Below are 23,071 nucleotides of genomic sequence, written 5' to 3' on the forward strand. Positions count from 1 at the left end.
TGAAATATACAGACTTAATTACTAGCTATGTAATGATTGTGTCCCCTTTCTGCTGCTGCTGGCTTCCTTTGACTTACCCTTAGATAGAGCCGCTCATTATTCTGCCCCCCTAGAAAAAACATTTGTACTGTTGCATGGATTGCTTGGAAACACTCCATCAGAAAATGTCCAAATGTTTCTATTACATTAACCTTAGCCAAAGCCTGCCTTTGAATTCTCCCCTTGGTTATAACAGAGGCTTTATGCAGAATCAAAATCATGGATTTGGTGGGTACTTGTTTGGTAGAAGGCAAAGGGTTCCCCCTTGTGGAAAGTAGATATATTACAATTTTTTTAGAAGCAAGGTCACTCATCTTTCACAATTACTTAAAACATACCAGCTGCCGCTTTCATTTTCTTAAAATACAGAAGTGCCCCAGCTTCTCCTAATCATTCTGGAGTGTTGTCTGCCCACTCCAGTGGCGTACAGACCCCAGAGAGTTTGTCAAGGGAAGGATCTCCAGTCCCAATGGAACCTGAGCCTAGTGCTATCCAGCCAAAATTAGCAGTAATACAAGAAGCACGATTTGCACAGAGTGCCCCAGGTGAGAATTTTTAAAATATTTTTTTGGTGTGGGGTGATGAGGGAAAATTTGTAAAGTATGTTGCCTGAAACAGTCTTGGTGGAATTCACACCTAAATTAAGAAATCAGTGAATGTTTTCAGATAGATAACTTTTAAGGCAAAGCATGGAGAAGTGCATAAACTCGGTGTGTGAAATATTTCCTGAAAATGGTTAATACAGTCGATACATTTCCTTCCTGGTATTTATGTATGTTCATTCCAGCACAGATAGATGCTTACTTTGCTGGTAAGCAGAGACTGTACTTCTATCTCAGTTAGGAAAATAGTGGCATATCAGTGACATCTCTTCTTCTGGAAAACGATTATATTTTTTTGTGCAAGACAGATTCTCCATGTGCAGAACATGAATTTGGATAAAAAGCTCCATTAAGAATGGTTGGTGAAAACCAAAGTGATTTCCTGGATCAAGGGTTGCTATACTAAATAAATAAATGCCTGTCTTATTTACAGTACACATTTGTAGCCATTTTGCTCTTACCCAAAGCAGAAGGCAAGAGAACCAGAATTGGGAAGGGTTGAGGAGTTGAATGGTGGGATGTTTCTTTTGTATTGATTCATCCTCCCTACTCCCCCATATTTACCTGTGTTGTATTGGTAGTTTTATTTGTATTCTAGCTATCAAGTTTCCTAATGATATCCCTTATGATAAGTGAAGGCCTGTGTAGGTCTTGTGACAAGATGCATGGAGTCAGCAACAGCAGTCCGATCATTCCAACTCTACATGCTAAAATTGTAAGGTGTAATTGTAAGGTGCAATAAGAGTCTTTATTTTCCATGTTTTAGCTCTTGTAGCAACCAGTGAAAGGGAGTAGTGAGGGTTGTTGCTTTTACAAGGCTTCAGTGTTCAGTGTGTTTAAGAGGATGATTAACAAAAAACATATACATGATTCAAACTTCCAGTGTAATTTATCTTTGCCTTTTTTGATAGGATCACCTCTATCTAGCCAACCTGTTTTAATTACTGTACAACGGCAGCTACCACAAACTATTAAACCCGTCACCTACACTGTTGCAACTCCTGTGACAACATCAACATCCCAGCAGCCTGTAGTTCAGACAGTTCATGTTGTTCACCAGATACCAGCTGTGTCAGTCACAAATGTGACTGGATTAGCACCAGCAAACACTTACACGGTAGCTGGACAGGCAGTGGTTACACAAGCTGCAATGGTAACCCAGCCCAAGGTAGAACCTCAAGAGAATGGAGATCACAAGGAAGTAAAAGGTGAGAATTGGCTTAGTTCAGTAAGTCTTATATAAATATGTGTCTTATTTACCTTTAATGCCTTATTTGCCTTTAAAAAATCACTTCATAGGTGCAAGTGAATTTTTTTTTTTAAACTTAGGGCTGTTAAGCGATTAAAAAAATTAATTGCACGATTAATCGCAATTTTAAACAATAATAGAATGCCATTTATTTAAATAGTTTTGGATATTTTCTACGTATTCAAATATATTGATTTCAATTATAACATAGAATACAAAGTGTACAGTGCTCACTTTATATTATTTTTTATTACAAATATTTGCACTGTAAAAAAACAAGACATAGTAATTTTCAATTCACCTAATACAAGTACTGTAGTGCAGTTTCTATAACATGAAAGTTGAACTTACAAATGTAGAATTATGTGCAAATAAATAACTGCACTCAAAAATAAAACAATGTAAAACTTTAGAGCCTACAGGTCCACTCAGTCCTACTTCTTGTTCAGCCAATTGCTCAAACAAGTTTGTTTATATTTTCAGGAGATAATGTTGCCTGCTTCTTGTTTACAATGTCACCTGAAAGTAAGAAATGGCACTGTTGTAACCAGTGTTGCAAGATATTTATGTGCCAGACGCACTAAAGTTTCATATGTCCCCTTCATGCTTCAACCACCATTGCAGAGGACATGCATCCATGCGATGACGGGTTCTGCTCGATAACGACCCAAAACGGTGCGGACCGATGCATGTTCATTTTCATTATCTAACTCTGATGCCACTAGCAGAAGGTTGATTTTCTCTTTTGGTGGTTCGGGTTCTGTAGTTTCTGCATCAGAGTGTTGCTCTTTTAACTCTTCTGAAAGCATGTTCCACACCTCATCACTCTCAGATTTTGGAAGGCACGTCAAATTCTTAAATCTTGGGTCGAGTGCTGTAGCTATCTTTAAAAATCTCACATTGGTACCTTCTTTGGGTTTTGTCAAATCTGTAGTGAAAGTGTTTTAAAATGAACAACATGTGCTGGGTAATCAATTGAGACGGCTATAACATGAAATATATGGCAGAATGTGGGTATAAAAGAGCAGGAGACATGCAATTCTCCCCCAAGGAGTTCAGCATCATCTGCATGGAAGCATGTCCTCTGGAATGGTGGCCGAAGCATGAAGGGACATACAGATGTTTAGCATATCTGACACCTGAATACCATGCAATGCCGGCTACAAAAGTGCCATGCAAACGCCTGTTCTCACTTTCAGGTGACATTGTAAATAATAAGCAGGCCGCATTATCTCCCATAAATGTAAACAAACTTGTTTGTCTGAGCTATTGACTGAACAAGAAGTAGGACTGAGTGGACTTGCAGGCTCTAAAGTTTTACATGGTTTTGTTTTGAATGCAGTTATGTAACAAACAACAAATCTACATTTGTAAGTTGCATTTTCATGATAAAGAGATTGCACTACAGTACTTGTATAAGGTGAATTGAAAAATACTATTTCTTTTGTTTATCATTTTTACAGTGCAAATATTTGTAATAAAAAATAATAGAAAGTGAGCAGTGTACACTTTTTGTATTTAATAAATTTCCATTAGTATTCTATTGTTTAACAGTGCGGTTAAAACGGCAATTAATTGCAATTTTTTTAAATTGCAATTAAGCTTTTCGAGTTAATCACGGGAGTTAATCGACAGCCCTAGTTAAAATAGAATTTTTATTCCATGCTTTTTCAGATGCTTTGAGGTTATTAGTAAGATTAATTATGTTCATTGGAGGGATAAAGTAACTAAATCATTTTTTGTCATGTTCTGTTTTAAGCCGTCTTGTCTTAACATATTAAATAACTTTTCTTGTTTTCCAGTTAAAGTGGAACCTATACCTGCTATTAGCCATGCTACAATAGGAGCTGCTAGTCGTATCATTCAGACATCTCAGACCACGCCCTTACAGACAGTTACTATAGTGCAACAGGCACCTCTAGGTCAACACCAGCTACCAATAAAAACTGTAACGCAGAATGGAACGCACATAGTACCTATCACCACAGCGATACAAGGACAGGGCAACACTGGTAAGCTTTTGATCAATATTGCCTATAGCCACAAACATTTCCAATGTAGGAACTGCCTTCAGAATGAGCAAATTTGTACAATTTCTCAGAATGTCCATTGTAAAATCTCATTTGTACTCTGTGTGTGTGTGTGTGTGTGTGTGACAGACAGACAGACAGACAGACAGACATTTGGTGTTTCCTTTCACTGGTTGTTACCAGAATGGGAATTTAATCTCTGGAATTCTTAAAGGGGCACTGTCAGGGATTACAACTCCCAAATTAAACCCAACCTAAAAATGACTTTTAAAATGTTTTTTTTGTTTTTGTTTTTAGTTCTTGAAAAGCAAGGGCTGCAATAGGACTGAAATGGACAACCAGTCCTCTGGGTGATCAAGAACAAACTGGGTGCAAGGCTTCTTTGTGGGTCAGCTTTTTAGGTCATTCTTCTGCTCTACTTTTCTCCAAAGCTTGTGAAGAATAAAAAATATTAAAATTTACAAGAATTCTAAAGGATTCTTTTAAAGCTTCTTGCCTGTCTTAATACCCTCTGACGTCTCAGTTTTTGAGTAGGCAGTCTGATTGGATGGCAGGACAAACGTACATTCATATCAAATACAGTTTTTTGTTTGGTTTGCTTTGCTGATAAATCTAATTTCATGCCTATTTGTTTTGACAGTTTCCCTTTGAAATAAATATGCCCAAGGTGAAGTAAAAAATTATGATTTAAACAAATCTACAGTTATTTAAGAAGTTATTTAAAGAAGATTAATCTACATGGTTGCTAATTCTTTGCTTTCTTCTCAGTTTATACGTACTTGTTTCTTTAATTAAGTTTCCTAATTGTTCCTGGAATTTCAGATTTTACATAGGAACTTCTTTCTAAGAAATTTTCCTACTTAACTTGTTCATGTATGCTTGGAAAAGTCAAGTCCAGGCCTTTGTGAACATCCTTACTATGAGAAGAACACAAACGCAAACATAAAATGCAAAGATAGCACAGGCTATTGGGGTTGTCAGACAACAACTCCTTCCAACATAATGAGCTTCCACAAGTCAAGATATCTGGAATGCTTCAACAAAGCTATATTCCTCCATCAAGGTTTGCAGTTTGAAGTCAGTTAAGAGTTCTTGAAAATGCCATTCTTGGGTACCTGGCTTTGTATTTCGGAACCTAATTTTAGGCTTCTATTCTTAAAAATATTGGCCTTTGTATACAAAAAAAAAGTTTGCGATAACTTTATTATTATTGAAAATCTGAGTAACTTTTCATTGTTATCACTGAAACCATTTTGTTTTGAAATGACAAAGATTTTGTCACTAGGAGAAGTTTTTAATAAAAATACAATTTTAGTCCCTGATGCTATAACCATTTAGATGCATGCTTAAAGGTAAGTACATTAGTAGTTCCATTGAAGTCAGTGGGACAGTTCATGTGAGTAAAATTAGATGTGTATGTACAGTATTTGCAGAATCAGAACCTTAATTTTCAATATTTCATATTTTTTAATTTTTTTTGCCCACAACAGTTTTATAAAATTCAAATAGACCCCTTTCAGTTAAGGCATTTAAAAACAAAAACCATTTCATTTATAATTCATTATAAATCTAAATCTAAAATTGCCATAGCACACATTTTCAATTAGTTTTACAAAGCTTCAGCCTGATTTAATCTTTGATTTAAATAATTTAAAATTGCCTTAACTTTAATCACTCCACCCTGAATTTGCCTTTCTGGAACAGACGGGTGATCCATTTATTGTCAGCATCTTTATTTTTGACAGTGGCCTGTACCAGGTGCTTCAGATAAAGCTGCAATAATCCTCTTAATGGACATATCTGGAGTAACTACTCAAAAGGGAAGTTGTGTTCTTAACCCAAGTATTTGCTTATGCCCAGAAGCGTGGGGGCTTATATCTCATAGATTTTCTCTTATTAACTGTAACTCGATGGTCATATCCATATGACTGTCATTTTTTGAATGCTGCCTTGTCTTCTGGTTAGTAGTTTGCACAAGTTAATACCTTATTTTCTAAACAAAACCATTTCCTGTTATCAGTTTAAATTTTTGTTTGACATTTAGTTAATTGGATGTATCCTTTTGAATTATGGTAATAATTTGGACCATCTTCTTTATTTTTTCTGAACAATTTACTATATGCCCCCTCTTATTTGTCTCCTCAGTTAAGCAGTCCTAATCTTTTCAGTGTCTTGTATAGGAACCTTTCCATTTCTCTGTCGTAGCAGATCATCTTTGTGTCCCTTCTGTATCTACTAAATTTTTCTGAGATGGGATGACCAGAACTAAAAGCAGTATTCAAGATGAGGATGTAACATCATTTTATATAATGGCATGATAGTATTCTCGATATGAGCAGGTATTTTATTGAAAGCTAGGTCCTTTTTGTGAGTGGTTTCAGTTAAAATAGAATGCTGTAATGTTTATTAGTTTAAATTATTCTGTCCAGTGTGCACTACTTTGCATATTTCCAAATTGCAATTGAACTACTATCATGGTGTCCATTTGCCTGGCTTTGATAGGTCCATCTGAAGTTTAGTCTTTTTTTGAGTGTCCTAAATTTTGTCATTGTGACACTTCAGTTTTCCCTTCATTTTTGCTTTTGAAAATGTTTTTGAAATTAAGTTCTTAAATCATAGGAGTTTTTGAAAATTTTACCCCAAATCCAAAGTCACCTTTCCTCTTGTGTGTGCTAAAGCTAGTTGTTCCAAGAAGCAAGTATTTATGGAATCAAGGGATTACTTCTCTAAACAGGCTTATATGCAGGTGACTGAAGTCGCCTACTGTTGCTTGTGTTTAGAATACATTACTTTCTCCATAGGAGCTTTTTCATGTAGAAACTGTCATCTTTAAAGTAAGGCTCAGACTTTTTATACATCTGGGTTTTAAAACAGCTTTTTATGTAATGGCAGTGGTCTCTCTTTTTTTTCTTTTTCTTTTTTTCCATCTGAAGTATCTATCTTCCTTGCTAGCTATTCAGAGATCAGATTAGGAGTTAATCACAGTGCTGACTAGAAAGCAAATGATATGTGCAAAACCAAGCAAAAAGAATATAGCAAGAAAGCAGTCTCTTCACTGGGAGGAGAAGAGACTTTGTGAAGTATCTGCTGTATCAGAAAAGCGTCTTGACAGTATAGATGGTATCAAGCTGTTTGCTGGCCACATAAAATAACTGTGAACAGGCATTCTCTACTATAATTTAGTAAGAACAAACTAATCTGAGCTCTATAAAGGAAGTTTAAAATCAGAGTATCAGAAATGCATGTTTCTATTGTTGGAACGAACAAGTAGCTTTTAATTCTTTTTAATAAAGTGTTAATGAAACCTTGTCTAGTCTCCAAACCAAATTTCCGATAGGCACTCATCCCTGTTTAATTTTCATTTTCCATTACAACCATTAATGTCTTTCCTGAATGGGTAAAAGCAAAATCAGTCTTCGAACAGTCTTTTGTTAGTTTAAATTACAGTGTTGCAGGATGTTAAATTGATCTTGACTAAAATACTGATGCTGATATTCCAGATGCTGGTGATTCAGTCGCTATATACAGGAATTGATTTTACAAAACATGGTGCTGCATATATTGTCTAGCTTCCTTTTCAGGTGATGCTGAAATTTATTTTCCTTTGCCCATTAATTTATTCTGGTTGGGAGCTGGATTTTTCTGCTGCAGAAAACATTGCCCTTAGATTCTTAATCCTATTTTTGGCCAAAGAATTTTTTTGTTGTTGTACATTGCCCCCATTCCTGGCCATTGGGTTCATTGACTGTTGTAGTGTAAACACCAAAGAAGAATATGAGCTGTTTTCTAAAAATCTACATTTTGTCATCTTTATAATGTCATCCTTTTTCTGCAAGACATATTTACAAAGGTCAGAGGTGTATTGTGTCTATAAAATTAGAGTAGCTTGTGCACTTTTCAGTCACATTTATTCCCCCCTAACTGAAATTATATTTTCACTAGAGCTGCGAGAGTGCAGAAAGGAAGCTCTTGTATGTAGCCTGATGGTGTCCTTGTTAAATTCAAAGTTCTCACCTATCATTTCCAAGTCCTCGGATATTTCATTGTCTAACATAATAGTATTTTAGTAGTATTTGCAGTGGACGTTATATAGTACTAGTAGGACCTGTGATTTTTTTCCTAAACGCTGACAAGTAGAGGGACAACTGCTTTGGGAAAGAGCTTCTTAGGACCTTGGCTCCTCTCTGGCCACATGACTTCAGATGAGGTTTATATACTGCTCCTAGGACAGCTAGGTCTCTCTTCTATCCCTTTTATTCATATATTCCAACAGGAAATACAATATAATGTGTAACAATTAGGGGTTTCTCAAGTACACCCACCACCAACCTAAACACTAAAACTTAGGAAACGCTGGATTAGTCAAACACTCTACACAGCAACAGTTCAGCCACTTATAGAATCCCCAGTCTTCAGCAGGCCCTACTCAGTACATATACATCATACAACAGAGCAAAATCTCCACCAAAATAACTTTGGGGCACGAACAGTCAGATATCAGCTACGCAGCTTTCAGACCACAGTAACTTATGCTGTGAACCAAAGGTGGCCTCAAGATTTGGGAGAAGTAAAGGTGACTTAAAGCTGTCTTCCCCATCTTCCCATGATACTTCGCTGAGCACAGCTCAGCCAGGTCAACAAATCTGGTCCTTTAAATCTAAAAATTGAACTAAAATACTTTTAGTCTGAGAGGAAAAACATTAAACAAAAAAAAAAAAAGCACCAGATACACATTTCACTTATTCAGTATGGTGCAGAATACTTTGCTAAATTTCTTTTACGTAGCATTAACTGTTCAGTCTGCTAAACTGTAACAATGCACTTAATCAGCTACCCCCTAATTTAGCTATACATGACTGTGGAACTTTGCTATGTATAAGATCCTGCTTTCAAAAAGGAATTAAGCAATATGATGAAAGGTTTTGTACTACAGTGCATCAGTGTTTTATTTGCTGTATACATTACACTATTGCATACAAAAACTGCCCCCATGCAACCTTAATTTAGCCCTCATATGCATTATGATACGGTCTTTAATTACATGATCACATACTACTTTTTCTACAGGACCCCTGCCTCATTCAGTGTTAACTGAATGAACAGCCACTCAATAGTTCGTTTTATCCTTCTTGTTCAGTGTGTGGCCAGCATTGCATTATTTGTACACCATTCAAACCCTGCTCTCAGAACAGTGAGTTTTGTTGTTTGGTTTTGGTTTTGTAAATATTTTTCTGGAAATTCCAGATTCTGTTCATCTGGCTTACATCAGTATATTGGGGAAATCTGCAAATGGAGTGCAGAGTGAAGGTTTAAAATATAACTTCAGCATAATATGCTAGTCCCTTGTTGCCAAAGAAAGTAACTAGATCTGAGAGCACTTCCCAGCTGTGCCAGAGACTCCATGTGTGATGCTGGGTTAAATCACTTAATCTCTCTGTGCCTTAGTTTCCTGGCCACAGAATGAAGATACTTCCTTTCTCCCACCCTTTTTCTTGACTATTTAAATGGTAAGTGCTTCAAGGGCAGGGATTCTAATCTTTGTACAGTGACTAGAAGAATGTGCCCTGAATCCAGATTGAGGCCTCTAATGTGCTGCTGTCAAACAAATAATCAAGGAATTCATAATGTTCATAATGTTTAACAACAATGCTAGTTTGACTCTTGTATTGTCTATTTCAAAATTAATTTGGAATCTGAAGTTTTTCATTATCTTTCTTACAGCTGCTGCAAGTCCTTTGCATATGTTAGCAACCCATGCATCCGCATCAGCATCTCTTCCAACAAAACGCCAGAATGGAGACCAGTCAGAACAACAAGAACTTAAACGTATCAAAACAGAGGATGGAGAAAGCATAGTCATAGCTGTTAATGTGGACACCCCATCTGTTGCAGTGAGTGATCAAGGCAGCCAGAACTAGAAACTTAATGGAGTTTTTTTTTTTTTTTTTTTTTTTTTTCTTTTTTTTGGGGAAAAAAAAAAAATCAACTCCATGGTGCCAAAAGGAGACACTTAAACATAACACCTAAAACATTGGAACATGTTCTCACGCAGTGGGGAAAGGGGCCCTGTGATCAGACTTCAACTTTCAGCACTGAAAAAACAACACAGGTGGCCTTAAAACTCAGTAATTTAAAAAAATCAAACTGCAAAACATCTTGTTCCAGAGGCTGTGACCCTGCTCCTCCCCACCCCCTACTGAACTAACTCTGTGTACACTGAGGAGAAATCCAGTGTTGGGGAGGTCTGCAGCTTTATAAAATCTTTATTGGATTATTTTAAGGACTGAGTATCTCAGTGTAACGGCAGCATGATAAGCGCTTAGTGTGAACTGGTTTCAAACGATTGTATATTCCTTAAAGGGAACAGAGGCAAGGAGCCATTTCCTACATCTTGGCAGCTAGCCTTTCATAATGACCTACCCAATGCAGTTGTTGGTAGATATGCAGTATTTTGTTGTTCACATGTGGAATTAGAAATTTTTGAGGTGTATTTTCATTTCTTTGCAAAATAATGGGGTCTTTGACATTTCAAATCACTCCATTTCTACTCCGGAAACTTTGGAATCACACAATACTTTTCATGTGAAATTTTGTTTCGTAAAAAACTGAATGTAGGGTTTTTTTAACCAATGGAATGATTTTCTTTTGTCTGTCCTGTTAAAGTTCAGATAAAGCTACTTTATTACATCTGCAAATTTTCATATTTTAGCAGTTGCCTGATAAATTTAATCAAATTTTATTACCATGTGTAGTGATCAAATGCTTCTTCGGGCTTGCATGTAACTGATTAGAAATTACAATGTAAATGAGCCGTTAACTGACGTAAAGAACTGCTATGAATTTGACCAGAGCTGCACTTACCTGTTTCTCTTTCTTGCTACCTTTTGCTGTTTGTTACTTTGTGTTGACTTTGACTGTCCCTGGCATATTTTTCCAGTCTAAAGTAAAACAAGAGTCTCGCTTAATATTGTGTATGTTTAAGATAACAGACTGTTCTTCATTTAGAAAAGATAAAATTCTTTATCACAAGTCCTTTTAAAAAGAGAGTAAAAATTATCTTGTCAGAGGTATATTCAGTATTTTTAAGCTTAAACACCCATCTGTAGAAATTAATCTGACCAGTTTATCCATAAAACTTTTGATGTCATACACTGACCCTCTGGGGTCTCCATTAAGAGTAGCTGTTGTGGTTTTCTAACAGTGGCTACCATATTATTATAATAAAAGTTTTTTTTTTTTTAAAGTGTGTGTTCTGCGGTTGAACAGTTTAAAATGTATTGGTAATTATTCACTTTAATTGTGGTAATAGATTCCACCTTACATTTCCAAATTAAACTAAAAGTTTAGGCTGCTGTTCAGTCTTTAATTCACATAATGTCTTGTTCCTTCATATGGTGAGGTGAGTGAACGCTGGAGAGTGGGCTTAAACTTTGAATTCCAGTTTGTTACTCTCTGTTATTATCATGCAATTATTTATGTAAGTATTTGTTTTCCATTTCAAAAAAGAAAAATCTGTATTTTCATGATGGACTGAAACGGCTTATATTTAGGCAGCTTTAGGAAACTCTATTTACCTGAAGACCAAATTGAGAAATCTGTACTGAGTATCATGTTAATCCACAAAATGGAGTTGTTACAATGTCAATGCAGATAATACATATTAAAAATTATGAAAAATACTGTACACTAGCTGAGTTTATAAGAGGCATTTTTAAAAAATCCATGATGTAAAACTCCAGAATGATATTCAGAGTGTTAATGGGAGTTTTAAAAAAAATGAGAACAATAAGCATCCCTTGATAGTAATCTGTTTTTTGTTATTGGACACTTTATAAATTATACACAGCCATGTAGATTTAATTTAAAATCAAGGCAGTAGTTGGATATAAACCTACTGATTAGAACTTGGTTTATATTCAGAAGTGAGTCTGTTCACAACTAGAAATGAGTGAATGAAATCTTTTTAATAAATTGTTAAATTATTCAAAAAATGTCACTAAGTTAGTCTAACAGTTACTCACAAGTGTGTTTATGAAGTGTTCACTTAGGTCTGCTGCTTGACAGTTTATACTGGCAATGCCAATATAGCTGCTAATAGCAGAGCAAGTGGTGACTTGGTCCTGAATGTTTAAGCAGAAAAAGGCTGTGCTGGCAAACTGTTCCTGATCCTGCTAGTATGGAACAGATTTGGCTCTATCTCTTTTATACCCTGAAGGTTCTGCAAATGGAAATTTGGTAGCAGATCTTGATTGAAACCATTTTGAGCCACATGGAGTTTGTCACAGGAAGTTGCCTTCATTAAAGGAGATAAATCCTGTGCATGAACTCCGTGGGATATATTTTTCTTTTAATGTATGGGTTTCCAAGCAAACTTTAAAAATACTCAAGTAAAAAATGCATAACCTCTTCCACGGATGCAGTACAGGATTTAACTACTTAAAATTCAAACCTAAATGAATTGACAATGTCATATTAAACTACCAAAGGAACAGTTCAATTTAAAAATAATCTATTATACTCGCCTTAATGTCAAACACATTTGGTGGTAGAAAGCACCTAGATGATACAATGATGCATGTGGTAAGACAGGTTTGGTGAGATTCTGTATTTACAACAGTGCTTCTCTTGATATGGTACTGATGACCTTACTGAGTCAGAGTAGAATCTTACAGCCACCTTGCTTTTGCTTTGACTGACCAAAAACTTCCCCAAATGTGCCATAAATGTGGGGGTTTGGCCTCCCTCTAATATTGATTGGTCTCTGATCCAATTGCCTCTATGACTGTGATGTACTGTATTACGCTAACTACCTTCCCTTGGATTCCTTCCAATGTCCATCTCTCCTTTTTAACCCTGCTTTTATGAAAAAGGCTGTGAAAGAGTCTAATATAAGCAATCCAGCTTGTAGTACTCTAAATGGGATTTGACCAAAGCATTTTATAACTTCCTGCCTTACTTAGAGCTTGTTTACAATTGGCTATAACTTTGCTGATTCAAATATGGAAGATTAAAGTGTTCACTAGCACCCAGTGCTAGTCTGTGTCTTGCTCTTATGCTGACTTCCCTGTGTGATGTGACTCTTCATGGCAATGTCTCCAAAACCCCAACACTCCACTGGCACTCACTCCAGACAGCAAGACTTTAACCCAAGCCCCTGGGAGATAGGATCCTCTTTTAGTCCTTGAACAAGAATATTCTCAGCCCTCTCCTCGCGCTGGCCATGTGATGCCAGCTCTCATCTATTGTATGGTGCTGCAAAGCCATATTCAGAGCCCAATACAACCAGAAAGGACTGCTGGTACAGTGGGACAAAACACTCATTTTTTCTAGTAAGTGAAGTTATCTGAACGTTGAGCCTTCACACAGATTTTTGTCTGTTTGCCACTTTGCATAAATGCACAACAGTTTACTATTACACTATTCTTGATTTTACTGATTTAGGTACAGCAGCCTATGCTAACCACAAGGATATCTGTGAAAGTGTTTGGGTGAGTAAATCCACTTTCTAGTTTAGATAACTAGACAGAAAAGAAAACAGGGATGGGAGTTTTTTCAGTTTTCCTTGTTTTTGGTTGTTCGAGTGAAATTATTTAAATCACCAATTTTAATCCTGATTAAAATCAGAAAGTTGGAAATCTTGATTTAAATATCAGTTTTGTACTTTAGTTATTTTTCTAAAGAAATGTTGATTCTCATTGGATGTTAACCATTAAACATGTGGATTTGCAACTAAACAGAGCCTTCACACTAAATTTGGTACTAATTTGGTCACCAAGAAGGTAAAGCATATTTATACAAATTTATGTAAGCCGTTATATAGCTTAACATACATTTATTCAGATTTTTTATTGTTCCAAAATGGTGAATGATGCATTTATTTACTGGATTAATTTTTTACTTGTAATTTGTGTCAGTCTGCAAGTGTATGGAAGTTGGAATTCAATCAAAAATGCACATAAACAGCAACTTCAAATTGTTTTTTATTAGTTAAATAAACCTACCTTAAATGTGCTGGACATAAAAGGGGAAACAGGGTTATCAAAACATCTTTTGAATTTATGTGTAGTGAGTGAGTTGAACTGATTTGTTTCTGGTCGTCATGTCCTTTAATACTATTGGACTAGTAGTTCTTATCCTCATATCTCATTTTTATTCATAGATTGGAAGAAAAAAAATGAGCTTTCCTGCTGCTTTAACTTATGCTGCTTTCTTAGTTTTGAATGAACTAGTCATTGAACTGAAATGAAAACATTCTCTCTCAACCTGCAGAAGATGATACTGCAATCAAAAACCAGATTAGTGCTTCAGCAACCTGCTTCCAGGTGTTCGCCAGTGTCATCCAGCAGTTTGGCTTTCTTTAATTTAGATTTCAATAGATTACAGTAAGTCTAGGCCTTAATATAAGTTGCTATAATTTAAAATTTATTTCTAAAATGTAAATCAGATTAGTATGATCTCCCCTGGTTTGTTCGTTGATGGGAGGTGCAAGGACAATATTTATTTCCTTTCATTCCTGTGCTGAAACTGTATAAAAAACAGCAGTATTCGTAGCATCATAGTTGAAGAAGAATGTGGGAAACCTTGTTACCTTCTCATTTTGAAAGGAGACCTATTGGAAATAAGTACCCCACTCTGAAGAAAATTAATTCTTAATGATCCTTTTATGGTGTAATTGTTGCTGTTAGCAAATGTGTAGAAATTTCACGGAAGAAATTGAATTAGGAATGCCCTGTTACTGCATTTATTGTACTGGCTAACATAATTTTTCTTTTCAGGATTTTGGACTGTCTTGTAGATGTTAGGATTGCACACAAAAGGAGGAGGTGCTGGTAATCTCTATGTCCAAAGTCAAGATGGTATCAGAGCATTTCCTGTTCTCTGAAGTTGTAATGGGTATGCAATGTCTTCTGGATTAAGAGTATATGTGTGCTTTTGATCAGCAATAGATTAACATCTGTAGGTCTTGCCTATGACAACCAATACATAAGCTCCTCATTAAGTCAAGAAGGCTCTCTTTATCTACAATCTATTAATATCGGCTTCATGAGCTAGCTATACCCCTGGGATAGTTCTGCGCTACTGTGTGTGTGCATAATTAGTGAGCCCATAGATTTATTTTTTTGCACAGAAAAAAGCTTCTGCTGAAATGTTGCTGTAGTTCTGCCTTTTTCCCCACGAGATGGCGCTGTGGTGCAAGAACAGCAGCAGCTCCCAGCAGAAAATAACTGCTGCGGTTCCACCATTTGCCCACTAGAGGGTGCTGTGGGGACAGAACAAAGCTGCAGCTCCTGGCCAGTAGTGCAGGAAGAGAGAGCCTGACTTCTTCACAGTGCCTGTTAGGCCAGGTCAGGAGACGGGCTCATATGGGCTAGTGGGGGGGGGGGGGCCAGAGGGGGGGGGGGGGGGAATGGGGGTGGAGGGACAGGGCCAGAGTGGGGGAGGGAGAGGCAGGTCCACATGGTGATGGGGGAGGGAGGTGCAGAGTTACAGAGGGACAGGGAGTGGCTGGGTAGGGGCACAGATGACCTGGACAGGGGAGTGGCTGGGTGGGGGCACAGACACATGGGGATGGGGAGGGAGTACAGGGACACAGGAGAGTGCCTGGGTGGAGGCACAGAGACATGGGGATGGGGTGTCTGTGTGTGGAGGGGGACATGTTGGGGTGCAAAGGCACATGGGGGTACAGGAACACATTGGGACAGAAGCAGATGTACCTACTGAATGGGAGAGGTGAGGGGTCAGCCAGGGTCTGCATGGGGGAAGCTCCCTAACAATCCCTCCCTGCACTTCAAAAAAAAAAAAAAAAAAAAAAAAAAAAAAATCACTATTCCATACTCTCCCCCCCCACACACACATTACCCAACAACCTTCCAAGTTCACACCTAGGCCTTGGCTACACTTGAGAGTTACAGCGAAATAAAGCTGCCCACAGTGCTGTAACTCACTCCCCGTCCACACTGGCAAGGCATTTGCAGCACTGTATCTCCGTGGCTACAGCGCTGCAGGTACTCCACCTCCCCGAGAGGATTAACAGCTGGTGCGGAGTGGCTGAGATGTGTAAACGAGGAGTAACCTTATTACGCAGTGATTGACCTCCGGAAACTCCCCATAATCCTTTTAAGTGAAGGTTCCTCTCTTTGTTTTGTTGTGAACTCTGGATGTTCCGGGAGCTGCTTATCAAAAAGACAAACACAGCTACTGTTTGCTTTGGGCTCCCTTTGGAAGGCTCACAGCTAATGTTTGCTTGAAGAGAGAGGCTGCGTGGGGGGGAGGGGTCCATTTCGGGAGCGGCTGCTTATCTGGTCTGTGAGGAAAAAAACAAACAGCTGCTGTTTGCTTTCAGTGAGTGAGAGAGAGGTGGAGGAGGGAGGGGAGTCGGAACTTGCAAGGCAGGGTGCTGACACAGTGTCGGCACTCCAAAAATCCACTCTCTCTCCCCCCCACGCTCCGTCACACTCCACCCCACCACCCCTCTTTTGAAAAGCACATTGCAGCCACTTGAACGCTGGGATAGCTGCCCATAATGCACCGCTTCCAATGCCGCTGCAAATTTGGCCACAACAGTGCACTGGCAGCTGTCAGTGTGGACAGACTGCAGTGCTTTCCCTCTTCAGCTGTACGAAGACAGGTTTAATATTCAGCGCTGTACAGCTGCAAGTGTAGCCATACCCTCAGTCTCCTTCCCAGCAATTTACTTCCCCCTCCCTCAGCTCCTCTGTTACTCCTGACTCCCCCCAAGCCTTTGCACTGCTTCTGAGGGGTGTGGGAAATATGGTTCTGTATTGTAGTTTAAATGAATTACTCGGAGTTCTGTATTAATATGCCGAGTAAGGAATCCATTTGTCAAAAAACATTTCCTGAATCTTTTCTGTTGTATTGTTACAGATATACTTGCTGACAGGTATCTTGAAATAAATGACCAAAATAATTGAAACTGCTGTGATTATATTGTTGTTTGGACAAATAAAATATGCAGAATTTTTAATTATTTGGCACAGAATTCCACCAGGAGTATAGCTACTTTTAACTAAGACAACATGCTCCACCATCTTTTAAAGATTAAATGCTATTTAGATCTATTAGTTATGGTAAAGTAACCTAAAACCTTTCCAAATCTTAAATTTAAACCTTGGATTTTTAACCTGTACTGAGTAGACCTATTAACTGGTAATGGAAAGGTGTGAGTTTGTTGGGCACTTGATTACTTCATATCCTGGCCCCTATTACTAAAGTCAAGATATACCGCATCATCTGCTTCCCCCCTATCCACAAGGCTTGTTACTCTGTCAAAGAAAGCTATTCAGGTGGTTTGACATGATTTCTTCTTGACAAATCCATGCTGACTGTTGCTTATCACCTTCTAAGTACAGTATTTGCAAATTGATTGCTTAAATTATTTGCTCCATTCTCTCTCCAGGTACTGAAGTTAAGCTGCCTGGTCTGTAATTCCCTGGGGTTGTCCTTATTCCCTTTTTGATAAACGGGCACTATATTTGCTCTTTTCCCTTCCATGACTCTTCAAAGATAATCTCCTCAGTCAGCTTTGAGTATTCTAGGATGTATTTAATCAAGCCCTGATAACTTGAAGACATTTAACTTGTCTGAGTAATTAACTCCTATTTTAGCCTCTGACCCAACTTCATTTTCACTAACATTCACTAAGGCCTTGGCTACACTTGCAGATGTATAGTGCTGTGAGTTAAACCTGACTTCGTGCAGCTGAGTAGGGAAAGCGCTGCAGTCTGTCCACACTGACAGCTGCCCAGCGCACTGTCGTGGCCACATTTGTGGCAATTGCAGCGCTATTGGGAGCGGTGCATTATGGGCAGCTATCCCACAGAGCACCTCTTCCCATTCTGGCGCCGTGGGTTGTGGGAAGGGGGCGTAGGTGTGGGGCATTCTGGGTCCTGTCCCAACACCCCGTGATGCATCGCTTCGCATCCCAGAAATCCCTTTGTTTCCGTCCACCTTTGGCGCCATCTTTCAACGGTTTCTGTGCAGCGCGATCTGTCTGCGGGAAATGGAGCCTGAACTGCTGAGGTGTATGCTGACTTATCTCGCCAGCACGTCACGTTTGGCTGTTGAACTATTCCTTAAGATCCAAAGTGACAGTGAGAGTGAGGAGTCCGACGATGCTATCGAGCCGCATAACACGTACGACACGAAATTGCTTGTGGCATTCACGGACATGCTCAGCACCGTGGAACGCTGCTTTTGGGCTCGGGAAACAAGCACCGAGTGGTGGGATCACATCGTCATGGAAGTCTGGGATGACGAGTAGTGGCTGCAGAACTTTCGGATGAGAAAAGTCACTTCATGGGACTGTGAGGAGCTTGCCCCCACCCTGCGGCGCAAGGACACGAGATTGAGAGCTGCCCTGCCAGTGGAGAAGCGGGTGGCTATTGCAGTCTGGAAGCTGGCAACTCCAGACAGCTACCGCTCGGTCGCAAACCAGTTTGGAGTGGGAAAGTCGACCGTTGGAATCATGTTGATGCAAGTTTGCAAGGCCATTAATCGCATCCTACTCAGAAGAACCGTGACTCTGGGTAATGTGCAGGAAATAGTGGATGGCTTTGCACAAATGGGGTTCCCTAACTGTGGAGGGGCGATAGATGGGACGCACATTCCTATTCTGGCACCACCCCACCTAGGAGCCGAGTACGTTAATCGGAAGGGGTATTTCTCTATGGTTCTCCAGGAGCTTGTGGATCACCGTGGGCATTTCATTGACATTAACACAGGCTGGCCCGTTCAGGAAGATGCAGGCCGGGACTTTTTTCCCAAAGCGGAAGATCATGGTAGGGGAAGTTGAAATGCCCATTGTGATCCTTGGAGATCCCGCTTACCCGTTAATGCCGTGGCTCATGAAACCCTACACAGGGAGCCTTGACAGCAGCAAGGAACGGTTCAACTACAGGCTGAGCCGGCGCCGAATGACTGTGGAGCGTGCCTTTGGCCCGCTGGCGATCTCTGTATGGGAAGCTGGACTTGGCCGAAAACAGCATCCCCGCAGTTATATCCGCGTGCTGTGCCCTCCATAATATTTGTGAAGGGAAGGGTGAAAGCTTCACTCAGGCATGGACCTCCTGAGGCTCAACACCTGGAGGCTGAATTTGCACAGCCAGAGAGCAGGGCTATTACAGGGGCCCAGTGCGGGGCTGCAAGGATTAGGGATGCCTTGAGGGAGCAATTTGAGGCTGAAAACCAGCAGTGATATCTGGTGCCCTGCACGGGAGTGAAGTGCAGTAGTTCCAATCTTTAGGAATCAGTGTTTGCTAAGCAGACTTGCAGTGCCTGTTTATTTCCTGGGCTAAGCAGTCTTTTACTTTATGCAATAATAAAGAATGTTTTCAAAGCCAAAAAATCCATTTATTGAAAAGAAACAAGGGGGTGGAGTGGGGAACGGTACAATCACAGATTCGCATATGTCCTGTCTGGTGTGCTGTGCAGTGAATGCTGCACTTCAGGATAGCTATACTGCATGGTGATGGGGGTTGAGTGCAGAGGGTAAGGGTCGTGGTTTTCAGGGCTGGGTGGTGAAGATACTGGTGTTGGAGGCAGCGGGTGGCGTGAAGAACGCAGAAGTTGGGGAAAGTGGGTTGGAGGTGACAGTGGGGCACAACGGAAAGAGTTTTGGGACAAGGGCTGTGGGGGGGGGGTGGCGTTGGCGGTACTGCTCCTCTTTCTGCATGGCTCCTGGATAGCGTCTGCTTGGCGCTCCAGGATGCTTATGAGCCAATCCGTGCTTTGCTGCCGGTGCTCTGCATTTTCCTGGCGGATCCTGCTTTCTCTCTCCCTCCAGTTCTGTGCTTTCTCATTCTCTTTAATAGATTGCTGCATCACTTCTTGCAGCATGTCGTCTTTGCTTTTTCGCGGTCTCTTCCTGAGTCTGCAGTCTCTGAGCAGACGATAAGAGGGACGGCTGAGGTCTCAAAGTTGATGCAGCTGTATAGGCAAAATGCAACATTTAACAGGCAGCATTGTTTATACCAGACAGAGTAATGATTCCCCCTGCACTTAAGGAGTAGAAAACACACAGGGTCTACACAATAGCATAATTTTCCCGTCCGAAACAGAGCACACACATCCCACTGGAGCCTCAAAATGGTGAGTAAGGGGGACTGATTGTTTCAGGGCTGCACTGTCCTCTGGGTTTCTGTGCCTTGGGGAGAGCCAACCGCTTCAGGGGGCACCTACACTGAACACTGTCCCAACATTTTCCACAGGAGTTCGTCTTGGATGTTATCTTGCTGCTGATGGTGACCTGGGAAGCAAGGGAGGGTCTTCTACTGCAATGCAGCTTCCGCCCTGGCCCCTATACAGCTTGCCTGTGTGCAGCAATAGTCCCCCTGCCCCTTGCGGCACAGTGGTGCGGACATGTTAGCCTGGCTGGGACAAGGACCACGGTGGCTCTCCCGATAAACCTACGCAAGCGCATTGCACATGTTCTGGATGAGACATTCGAGGAGATTACTGAGCCCGATTACCGCGATGTGATAAACCACATCAATGCACTATTCCGCATCTAGGCATGCATGCTTAACCCCCCTCTCCCAAAGAGCCTGCACAAAAAAATACATTCCCGAAAAAAAAAAAAAAACCTGCTTACCAGGAACCTGCTCTTCTGTTTGTCCTCCACCAAGTACCAGCTGCTGCGACTGGCTACCTTCCTCCTGGCTCAAGAAGAGCTGCATGGCTCCAGGGATTCAGGGGTGTCTCCATCTGGCCCACCACCATCACTCCAGTTTTCCTCCCCCCCCCCCGGGCTCTGAAGTGTCCATGGTGGTGCTTGGAGTGGAGGTGGGGTTAACCCCAAGTATCGCATCCAGCTCTTTGTAGAATCAGCAGGTCACGGGGGGAGCACCCGAGCAGCCGTTTGCGTTGCGGGCTTTGCGGTAGGCACTCCGCAGCTCCTGCACTTTAATCCTGCACTGCAGGGCATCCTGGTCATGGCCCCTTTCCATCATGTCCTTTGATACCTTCCTGAAGGTATTGTAATTTCTACAGCTGGGACTGTACAGCTTCCTCCCCCCAAACCCTGATGAGGTCCAGCAACTCGCCATTGCTCCATGCTGGGGCTCGCTTGGTGCGTGGAGGCATGGTCACCTGGAAAGATTTGCTGATAGCACGCCACGCCGGGTTGAGCAAACAGGAAGGGGATTTTTAAAATTCCTGGAGAATGTAAAGGGTGGGTCACATAGTTGGTTACCTGAGGCCAGGGCAGTAGAGTTTGAACTGATGACCAGAGTGGCTAGAACAGACATTGTGGGATACTGCCGAATAATTCTGGAGGCCATTCACAGCACATTGGGCAGCCACACTGGCGCCGCCGCAGCAGCGCAATACTTGCTATTCCTTTCAGGGAGGTGGAGTACATGCAGCGCTGCAACCACGGAGATACAGTGCTGCAAATGCCTTGCCAGTGTGGACGGGGAGTGAGTTACAGCGCTGTAACGCGCAAGTGTAGCCAAGGCCTAAGTTAGATGTCCAATTGCTACTAAACTTTTTGGTGAGAACTGAAACAAAAAAGTCTCTTAGCACTTTGTCTCCAACTAGTTTAATCTCATTTAGTGCCTTTGCCATCCTAATTTTATCCCTATATATATATTTTTTGTTTATAGTCATCCTTTGTAACTTGATCTAGTTTCCACTTTTTATAGGGCTTTTTTGAGTTTCAGATCATTGAAAATCTCCTGGCTAAGACACGGTGGTCTGCCATACTTCCTATCTTTCCTATGAAAACTGTCAACTCTCTTGAACGGTTTTTCCCCTTAGACTTATTTCCAATGGGATCTTACCTACCAACTCCCTGCATTTGCTAAGCCTTTTTGAAATTTATTGTGTGCAGTTTTCCCTCTTATTCCTTAGAATCATGAATTCTGTCATTTCATGATCACTTTCAAATTCTCAACCAGTTCCTCCCTATTTGTCCAAATCAAATCTAGAACAGCCTCTCCTTTAGTAGCTTTCTCCCCCAATACATTCCAAGAACTTGTTGGATAATCTGTGCCCTACTGTGTTGTTTTCCCAACAGATGTCCGAGTAGTTGAAATCTCCCATCATGACCAAGTCCTGTGCTTTGGATGATTATTAGTTATTTTTAAAAAGCCTCATCCACCTCTTCTTCTTGGTTAGATGGTCTGTAGTAGACCCCTACCATGACATCACCCTTGGTTTTTTTTTTATCCCTTTTACCTTATCCAGAGACTTCCTGCAAGTTCAAGTGTATACATCTTTTGATCTATAAGGCAACACCTTTTTTCCCTGCCTAGCCTTCCTGAGCAAGCTGTACCCTTTTCTACCAATATGCCAATCATGTGTATTATCACACCAAGTCTGATGCCAACTGTAAATAGTTGTTTATTAACTAGCATTTCAAGTTCTTGCTTCTTCCCCATACTTCTGGCCTAAGATACTGATTTGATTCCCTCCTCCCCCCCCATTCTACCCTACAGTCTCTCTTATCTCTGCTATGATTCTGACCCTTCTTCCAGGTCTGCATATTTTTAACTTAACTGTGGTCTTTTATCTCCTGCCTTCAACCCTAACTTAAAGCCCCCCTCGCTTGGTTAACCAGTCTGTATCCAAATATGCTCTTCCCCCTCTTTGAAAGGTGAACCCCATCTCTGCTTAGCAGTCCTCCTTTCTGGAACAGCATCCCTTGGTCAAGGAAGCCAAAGCCACCCTCACACCTAGACATTCACCTCCATGATGCAGCTGTTTCTGCATGGGCTCCTACCTTTGTCCAGAAGGACTGAAGAGACCACCACCTGTATCCCCAGCTCCTTCACCCTTACTCCCAGAGCCCTGCTCAGGGTCATACTTTGCAATATATTAGTGCCCCCATGGATGAGTAGTCAGAGGGCCAGATAAGCCTCAACAATCCTACACGGAGAGAACATTAGAGCCTGTTCCTCTGTTTTGTTTTAATATGAAGTACTTGAGTTTGTGTAAGATCTGAAACTTAGCCAAAAAGTTAACCATTTTTAGCCCTAGGCCCTTTATTAAAAGGGACATCAGCCATTTTTGACTTTGGGATGAATAGTATAAAACTGCTGCCTAACATTGTGCTATTAATCTGCATAAGTTTTTCTGAACTCAAACTGTGTGTGTGTGTGTGTGTGTGTGTGTGTGTGTGTGTGTGTGTGTGT

At 40.5% G+C, this 23,071-nt stretch overlaps 1 protein-coding gene across 1 annotated transcript in view; it reads left to right on the forward strand.

Annotated features, from left to right (window-relative positions):
• Positions 1-11,599, forward strand: part of FOXK2 (forkhead box K2) — a 59,244-nt gene extending 47,645 nt beyond the window's left edge. Inside the window, exons 6-9 of the mRNA XM_024217598.2 lie at positions 409-584; positions 1,553-1,849; positions 3,693-3,902; positions 9,642-11,599. Coding sequence (XP_024073366.2) covers positions 409-584; positions 1,553-1,849; positions 3,693-3,902; positions 9,642-9,838 — 880 coding nt within the window. The 3' untranslated portion in view covers positions 9,839-11,599. The remainder of the gene's footprint in view (positions 1-408; positions 585-1,552; positions 1,850-3,692; positions 3,903-9,641) is intronic.
• The last annotated feature ends 11,472 nt before the right edge of the window (positions 11,600-23,071 follow it).

The sequence above is a fragment of the Terrapene carolina genome, unplaced genomic scaffold, assembly GCF_002925995.2.
Source record: "Terrapene carolina triunguis isolate 2854851 unplaced genomic scaffold, T_m_triunguis-2.0 Scaffold192, whole genome shotgun sequence".
NCBI lineage: Eukaryota > Metazoa > Chordata > Testudines > Emydidae > Terrapene > Terrapene triunguis.